The sequence below is a fragment of the Lutzomyia longipalpis genome, chromosome 2, assembly GCF_024334085.1.
Source record: "Lutzomyia longipalpis isolate SR_M1_2022 chromosome 2, ASM2433408v1".
NCBI classification, from domain to species: domain Eukaryota; kingdom Metazoa; phylum Arthropoda; class Insecta; order Diptera; family Psychodidae; genus Lutzomyia; species Lutzomyia longipalpis.
This window is the reverse complement of record NC_074708.1, coordinates 26538174-26546529: the sequence shown is the minus strand read 5'-3', so window position 1 is coordinate 26546529 and position 8356 is coordinate 26538174. Positions and strand designations below refer to the sequence as shown.

General features: G+C 39.6%; 2 protein-coding genes across 3 annotated transcripts; both read right to left on the bottom strand.

The window, feature by feature from the left end:
- Nucleotides 1–1606: 1606 nt before the first annotated feature.
- On the bottom strand, nt 1607–4556 carry LOC129789861 (muscle M-line assembly protein unc-89-like). 2 transcript variants are annotated; one of them, XM_055826950.1, is made up of 7 exons: nt 4389–4556; nt 4093–4289; nt 3986–4030; nt 3569–3921; nt 2053–3512; nt 1817–1991; nt 1607–1752 (listed from the first exon to the last, which is right to left on the bottom strand). In XM_055826950.1, exons 2-7 carry the CDS (start codon nt 4160–4162, stop codon nt 1708–1710), a joined length of 2148 nt encoding a protein of 715 aa, XP_055682925.1. In that variant the 5' UTR covers nt 4163–4289; nt 4389–4556; the 3' UTR covers nt 1607–1707. The 2 variants fall into 2 exon arrangements, with proteins under 2 accessions (XP_055682925.1, XP_055682926.1); XM_055826951.1 differs by having other exon boundaries at nt 4448–4556.
- Nucleotides 4557–6228: 1672 nt separating this feature from the next.
- On the bottom strand, nt 6229–7562 carry LOC129789929 (chorion protein S38-like). The gene is made up of 2 exons (XM_055827061.1): nt 7477–7562; nt 6229–7354 (listed from the first exon to the last, which is right to left on the bottom strand). Exons 1-2 carry the CDS (start codon nt 7486–7488, stop codon nt 6392–6394), a joined length of 975 nt encoding a protein of 324 aa, XP_055683036.1. The 5' UTR covers nt 7489–7562; the 3' UTR covers nt 6229–6391.
- Nucleotides 7563–8356: the final 794 nt, after the last annotated feature.

The following is an 8356-nucleotide window of genomic DNA, read 5'->3' as shown; positions in this document are numbered from 1 at the left end:
AAGAATAGAAATAATGGGCCTTATTCAGCGACCAAGAAACCCTTGAAATCTTTAAATTTTGTACTGAAATTTCAAGATTTCAAGCGAATTTCAAGGGTTTCTTGGTCGCTGAATTAGGCCCAATAGTTAGAAGAATTCTTTTTAAAAAATTAGGAAAACCTGATCTCTCTTTGAATTGAAGCTTTTCATTCATATTATTTTTCCAAAGCTGTCAACTTAACCAAATTGGTTAAATCATTCGATTTTGATAACACAAATATGCAAAAAATAAACAATTTTAGTTAAGATTTTTTTTTAAAGTCGGATTTTCATTCTCAAGCTCGGTTAATTAAAATTTATTCATAGGCAGTGAATTAAAATGCCTTGAATAAAATTGAATTAACCGAGCATGAGACCGAGAAAATCCAACTTTAAAAAAACCATTCATCGCTTCGGTCGTCCCTTTACTAGTTTAATTGAAGTATAATTTTTATTTTCCAATTTCTATTTTAATCATTTAAATCCCCTGAATAAGTATTCTGACCATAGGAAAATATTTCTTAATTTATTAGCAAGTTGGAGAAATTCAGTGTAGAAACTATTATGGATTCTTTTACTGCGCAACTCGTTATTCCTCCCTCTTCGAATTTTCCAAGACTTTTCTTGGAAAACTGGAAAGATTTAAAGGAAAACTGGAAATTTCCCCTTGAATTTTCCTTTAAGAGGGGATAAAAAAACGTTAAAACCCGTTTTTGTGGATCTTGAGTCCTATAACGAATTATCCTGGCGGTTGTTTGAATGATTATTTTTTCTCAATTTTATTCATTTTTTTGTAAATTATCAAAACGTTTAAGTTCGTAACTAAAGGTGAAATTCACTAGATTCTTTAAGTTTTCTGAAGAATGCCTTAAGTTTTCATAAGTTTTCTTAAGATTCTTTAAGAAAAAACTTGAAAGTTTTTAAGAAAAATTTTAAATTTTTAAGTTTTCTTAAGCGAAACTTAAGATTTTTTTTAAAGTAAATTGAGCTAATGCCCGATCAGAAAAAAGATCATTGAAAAATGTGCATTTAGCCCGATTCAGCCCGACTAAAGATATCGTAAGTTTCGCTTAAGAGAACAAAAAAATCTTGAAATTTTTAGAAGAGTTTAAGTTTTATTTTAAGAATCTTAAAAATCTTAAGAAAACTTTAAGAATCTTAAGAAAATTTAGGTTTTTCTTAAGGAATATTAAGTGTATCTGAATAGTGAATTTTGCCTTTTTACTACAGTTATACCCCGCATAATCAAGTCGAGGTTATACTCTTCTTACGCATTAAAATTAATGGGTGAGAAGAGTATAACCTCGACTTGATTATGCGGGGTATGACTGTAGTAGAAAAAAAATATTTTTTTTCTCGAAAACAAGAAATTAAAAAATTCTTTGAGAAATCAAAAAATCATTTCGCAAAAACTAAAAACCAAAATTGAAAGCCTTTTTCAAAAACGTAAAAAAAAACTCATGATTCCTCGAAAATAAGGAAAACAGCAGAAGCCATAAAATAATTTTAAAAAAATCTACGGATAACGTGAAAAAAATATTAGAAGTCTATAGAATAAATCGAAACGTCGCAGTGAATTTCAAAAAAATTCTTTTTATATAAATTCATCTTTTATTTAAAAATATTCCTATTTTTATACAGACAGAACATTGCAGTGAATGAAGAACTTACATGCCCCGCGAAAGGATCCTAATTGCCCCTCCATTCCTTCCTGTTTGTGAATTTGTTCATTTCCTAAAAGACAAAAAAAACATTTAAAATTAATCCCAAATTTAATAAATAAAGCTTTTGCACAAACCTTTGAATCAAGAGTCTGAAGATATTGCTCCAAGTCTTCCATGTATTTTGTATTAAGTTCTCTAATCTTATCAAGATAGCCCTTCTTCTCCTGCTTTGTAATCTTCTCCCAGGCCTTATCTAGCTTGTTCTCGGGCCCTTTATACACGTATTCCCGGAAATAATCGTACGTTGTTCTGAAATGTTAAAGAATTTTGTTAATTAGAAAATAAAAAAAAATGGTTAAATTTTCCTTACTGAGGTGTTCGTTTTGGTGGCTTCTTTGGGGATTCATTGGGATCCTGGCTCTTTTTCTTTTTCTTCTTCTTCGCCTTCGGTTCACCATTAACCATCCACGATTCCTCCTCCTCTTCCTGCGTTGATTCCTCCATACACGAGAGAATATTTGGTGAACTTTCCTTCCTCTCAATGTCACTTTCAGGCTCCTGCTTGATCTTCTTCCTCTTCTTCGGTGATCCTTCCTGGGAACTTCCTGCCTGGGAAGGAGGATCCTCTTGACTGTGTTGCTTCATCTTTTTCTTCTTCTTCTTGGGTGATACAAATTCCGATTGGGGGTCTTCGCTGAAGCTCGCACTGCTCCACTCCGTACCCGATTCATCTCCTCTCTGCTTCTTTTTCTTCTTCCCCTGGGCATCTCGATGGGAAATTGAGGCCTGAGTGGATGATTGTGGTGGGATGAAATTCTCAAATTTAACTGGAGATTGAACCGGAGCTACACTTTCCTCTTCCTTCTGAGCTTTCTTCTTGTCCTTCTTCCTCTTCGGCGGTGGCTCCTCTGCTTCCGTACTCTCTTCCTGAGACTCCAATGATGGTGATTTCCTCTTTTTCTTCGGAGAGGGCTCTTCGAGGGAAATTGCCGTCTTTGCCGGAGAAGGGAGACGTTCAACTTTTATGGGAAATTTCTTCTGTGGAGAAAGATTTTTCCTTGCAGGCGGGGAAACTTTCTTCTTCGGCGAAAGCTGCATTTCCTCATCGTCTTCGCTGTCTGAGACATTTGCTGATGCGCTGGTATTCTTTGCTTTTGTCGTTCTCCTTGTTAGGGTCTTCCTGAGCTTCTTCCGGAGCTTCTTATCTTCCTCCTCGAGCTCCCGGCGTTCAGCTGAAAGGGACTCCGTGAACTCCTTCAAATCCGCTTTGTACTGTTTAAGGTTCTTATGCCATTGGGCTATCCGTTTGTCCTTCTCCTCCTGCGGCATCTTGCGCCATTCTTCTGCAACTTCAGAGAAATTCTTGCATTTGTTCTCCTTCACGAATGCTGCGTACGCCGTGAGGGGATTCTTGGGCTTTCCCTCGAATTCATCGAGAATCTTTCGCTCCACATTCGACACAACAAGCTTCCCCGTGCCCTTGGCCAATCGCATTGCTTTGAGGATGTACTTGACCTTTGACTTACTCCCCAGAGCATTCCATTTCGTCTGCAGCTCATTCAGCGTCTCCATGCTACCCTTTAGTGTCTGTTTCTGTGCGTACAGATCAAATGGAGTCTCAGGCTCTGGATAGCCTCCCTCCCCACCCTTCACGAGGTACCTATATGGAGTTCTTCCTTCATTGTTATTGCTTTTGCGCTTTGTTGGCCGTGCCAGAGCTTTCTCGCCGAACTTCTCAATATTCTGCTTCTTTGCCAATGTTGAGTAGTGCAAGCGTTCTTCCGGAGTGAGTTTGTAGTATTCCTCCTTCACCAATCTCGTCTTATCTTGCTGCAAAGAAAATTAAATTAAAAAAAAATCAAAAGAAAATAAAACTTTAAACTCACATGAGAAGCATTTGGATTCTTTTTCTTTATCTTCTCCCAAACTTCTCTGCGGAAGAGCAAATATCCATTCGTTTTGCCCTTCATCATCGCCGTACAGTGGAATCCGCCACCCATGAGAGCTTCAATGGCATCAGAAATCATCTCACGGAGATTCCTGAATGTCCGGACACGCTTTATAATTGACTCCACTTCCTTCTTCATCTCATCCGGCTTGAAATCACTGTTGGGAAGTTCCTGCCATTTGATCCAGTTGAGGCGCTGTTTGTGGGAGACATGATCCACTTCCGGAAGGACACTTAGAAGGCCATCCAGCAATCTTATGTGCTTCTCCTTTGTGTCCTCCTCAAGAGCATCTAAAAAGGAAGAAAATACGTTTAATTAAATATTCCGGAAGGGGGAATTTCTTTGCAAACTAACCATCCGGAACTTCAAGCTCCTCCACGGGTGTTTCCACTTCAAATTCTGTGAAAGAAATGAATAATTAATCAATCTGGGAGATTGGTAAACAACGTGTAAGCCTTTACCTCGCTCTAATTCTTCCCTTTCCCTGGGATCCACGTACAGGGATTTTGCCCTGGCGCGAAATTTAGCCATTCCAACCAATTTTTGAGGTTAGAATTCCCACAAAGTTCAATAAAAGGAGGAAATCCTCAAAAACTTTACGGGAATGTGCTCCCTTCTGTTCCTCAATGGTACAGCACTACAATCATGCAGGAAAACCCTGAAAAATGAAAGAATTTAATGAAATATGCTAAATTTTGTAAAGAAGAAAATGCAATGGAAAATGTAAACAATGCACGTTTTGCATGTTTTTCCTCACCAAAATGAACCAAATTTACAAGATTTTCAAAGGAAATGGTAGACAGAATGATTATTTACCAATTCCTATAAAATAAACACCTTATTTTATTAAATAAACTCGATTTTCTTTATAAAAACGCCGAAAGAATTTTTTGGACGCGTTTTTTTTTTTACTCGAACTGTCACTGAAGTACAAAACTGTCGATTTTCCGCGGCTGCAAAGATTTTCGAACAAAAAAACTGTCAAATTTTGAATTTTCAGTTTTCGCGTCATTTTTTCCCGATTTTCTCGCATTTTCCGGGCGATTTTCCCGTCCGGGTGTATTTTTTTGGGGCCCTGGAGTTTTTCCGCGTCGTTTGGCGGCGAAAACGGGGAAAATTCAAATTTATTTAATTATATTTCTTGGAGGAAAAGAGAAAGAACATTTCGAAACTCTGTGACGTCTCGCTCCCACACTGTCAATTCTGTTGTGTGAGTGAGACGCAAAGTTCGAAAATCTTCGTGACCTCTCGCTCACACTTTCTGTTTTTCCCGATTTTCTCGCATTTTCCGGGCGAATTTTCCGTCCGGGTGTGGTTTTGGGGGTGTAAGAAGCGCCCCCGCGTCGTTTGGCATCAAAAACGGGGAAAATTCAATTTTATTTAATTTCAAAAACTTCCCCATAGGTTACGATGCAAGCTGATTTAGTCGACGATTCAATGTTTTTCGCGATTTTCTCGCATTTTCCGGGCGCTTTTCCCGTCCGGGTGTGGTTTTTGGGGCGTAGGAAGCGAAGGCGCGTCGTTTGGCATCAAAAAAATCAAAAATTCAATTTTATTTAATTTCAAAAAGTCCCCAGAGTGTAAAAAGCCAAAAAACGGTAGTCTAAATTCAGGGGCAGAGTGCATCCCGCTCCAACCCTCGGTCCCTCTCCCTCGCACATCGTCTGTTTTGTCAGCACATGCCGTATGTGTCAAAACAATTGTGACACAAGCTGATTTAGTCGACGATTTTAATTTTAAACGAAAATTAAAATAAATGAAAATTTTTCAAGAACGGCAAAAAATAGAGACTTCCGGTTTGAAGTTTTCTATAGAAATGTGGGTGTAAAATTTCATTTTTTCGCATTTTCAAAATCCAAGATGGCCGCCGTCCGCCATTTTGAAACACCGTCAACCACTTCCCTTATAGTTAGAGGTCTGCAATTTTAGTATGTTGTAGAGCTCAGTGAGACGTTTTCATCGATAATTCATACTTGAAAATCGGTCAAGCCGTTTAGCAAATATGGCGGTCTGAAGCAAAAAGTGTTTTTTCGATATAACTCGAGAACGGCTTGACCGATTTTGACCATCTTGGTATCAAATGAAAGGTTTCAGGAAGCCCTACAACTGTTTAGAACATTTCTAGTTTCAAAAACATCCGCAACAGGCGCTAAAATCAAAAACAAAAATTGCCTAAATTTCAAGGGCAATATCTCCGAATCCCCATTATCGATTTCCTTGAATTTTTGATATGTTGTGGCTTGACTCAATATCTATCATCAGTCCAAAAATGAAGAAAATCTATGTCGCCGTTTAGAAGATATGGCAATTTGAAAAATTCTTGAATTTGAAAAGTTCTAAGAGTTATATCTTTTAAACGGCTTGTCCGATTTTGCTCAACTTGGTATCAAATTAAAGGTTTTGCAAAACTCTATAACTATCTAGAACATCAAAAACCTCTAGAACTATTCCTTCAGGACGAAAAGTGCAAAACACTGTTTTAGTAAATCAAAAATCCGCCATTTGTATTCTGGAGGTGACCTTGAAAATTATTGAAATATATATCAAATGATAGATTTTTTGATGATAGTTTTGATTTCATAAATAAAAGATGAAAATTTAAAGAGTCTTGTTTTTATTTTCAGTAGAAAAGATTTTTTTTTAACATAGAGATTTTGTTTGGTAAATTGGGCTACGATCGCATCGAGTTTTATGTTGTAAACTGGAAGCGATCTTGATGGCATCTCTGAAGTATTTAGGTACTTTTCTCGCGGGCAGTCTCTACCAGCCGTGGCCGTAGGTGTGGGCGGGGGCGTAGTTGTAGCCACCGTGAGCGTGGGAGTTGTGGAAGGCTGGAGCACTGTAGGAGGTGTGAAGACCATGTCCAGCATGAGCATTGTGGAAGGAGGCATGGTGAGCATCGTGGGTGGCATCAATTTCAATGGCGGCATGTCCATGGCCAGCGCTGTAGCCCAGACCGCTGTGTCCGTTGGCGTATCCGTGGAAACCGTGATCAGCGTAGCCGTGGTGGGCTTCGTGGTGGACGGGAACGTAGACGGGACGGTCAACTGGGACTGGAACCCTCACGGGTACACGGACTTGCACAGGAACTGGCACCTTGCGCTCAACTGGAACTGGAACGCGGACGTATTCCTTAACTGGAACTGGGACCTTAACGTGCACGGGGACGGGAACCTTGCGCTCAACTGGAACTGGCACCCTGACGTATTCCTTAACTGGAACTGGAACATGGCGCACAACCTCGTAGGGTTGTGGTACTGGAACCTTAACTGGAACTGGTACTGGGCGGTCAACTGGGCGATCTACTGGCACTGGAACGGGGTGGCTGACCACAGGAACACGGACGCGAACTGGAACGGAGACTTGACGGTGAACAACGACCTCACCAGTAGAATGACCATTTCCGAAACCAGCACCATGGCCAGTTCCAAAACCAGCATCATGAGCCAATCCATGGCCACCCAGACCATGACCCAAACCATGACCCAATCCGTGTCCAGCATCATGGCCTCCGTGGAAGCTGTTGTAGGCACTCAAGTAGGAGTCTCCATGTCCAGAACCGCCGAATCCGTGCCCATGTCCATGATCAAGGAGAGCACTACCGTGTCCAAGTCCATGACCACTGGCATAGCCATGTCCACTGGCATACCCACCATGCCCATGATCGTGGAATTCCCCACCGAGATTACCCGCCGAAGCGAGGGCTGTGCACAGAGCGAGGATCTGCAATGGCAAAAAAGGATCATCAACTCAGTTTCTCAATCACAGTCACGATCACACAAAAAATAAATCTCCCAATGATCGAATAATCACTTTCCAGGATCAACTTAAAGCACATCACTCACCAAAAGCTTCATGATGCGATGAATAAGTTTTACAACAACAACCAAAAATCCTCCTAATCCGAATGAAACTAAATGTTGCACAGAACTGACTTGATTTCGATGGATGGCACGGACTTTATATGCGAAACGAAAAAAGTGCCCAAAACGTCTCAAGATCGAAGATCATCTCAAAAGAGTGGTGACAACAAAACGCACCAAAAGTGGGGACAGTGTGTAGCGATCGGAAGGAAAAAGAGCATCATCTACCGCATGAATATTTAACACCGACAAAATTTTCACGCTAAAACTTTCGCTCTCAATTCTCCTCAAAATTCCCCCATTTGCATATTTTATTGGAGGCATATTTTTATAATTTATTTTCAATCACACAAGATCGCTAGGCCTATAAGGAAAAGGTTTTTTTTTTATCACTCTCTGTCTATTACGTACGATTGCGCAATGGATGATCGCAGGTGATCGCACAGGTTGGAAGATCATCTTCAACACTACAATAAACCCCCGAAAGCTTCACACTGTGATCAAATTGGTTTTGGGTCATGTTTTGGCTCTTCTTTTGGAGGTCTAGGCTGTATATTGTTAACAAAAAAAAAACTAGGATTTAATAATTTGTTAAATACACTTTTTTCTCCATTACAAAATATTGCAGAAAAAGACGACGCTCAAACAGTTGCAACTGGCGCGATCTATTTGCATGATTAATTTCAAGCGAGATGATCTCTCGATTGCATAAAATTTGTTAATTTCTTCTGTCTCAATATACATAAAATTATGATCATTTGGGGATTGTAAAAAAATAAAATAAAAAATTGAAGTGATCGCGCGCGATCTCAATGAAAATTAATGCAGTGGAGCTTCAGAGTACAGCCCCAAGCGCTTATAA

Bases quoted from the DNA above. Each gene is read 5' to 3' on its own strand.
- LOC129789861 (XM_055826950.1), bottom strand. From the start codon at position 4,162: ATGGCTAAATTTCGCGCCAGGGCAAAATCCCTGTACGTGGATCCCAGG. The intron at 3,513-3,568 runs GTGAGTTTAAAG...TTTTCTTTGCAG, and splicing joins AGAATCCAAATGCTTCTCAT to CAAGATAAGACGAGATTGGT. The intron at 1,992-2,052 runs GTAAGGAAAATT...TTAACATTTCAG, and splicing joins CCACCAAAACGAACACCTCA to AACAACGTACGATTATTTCC.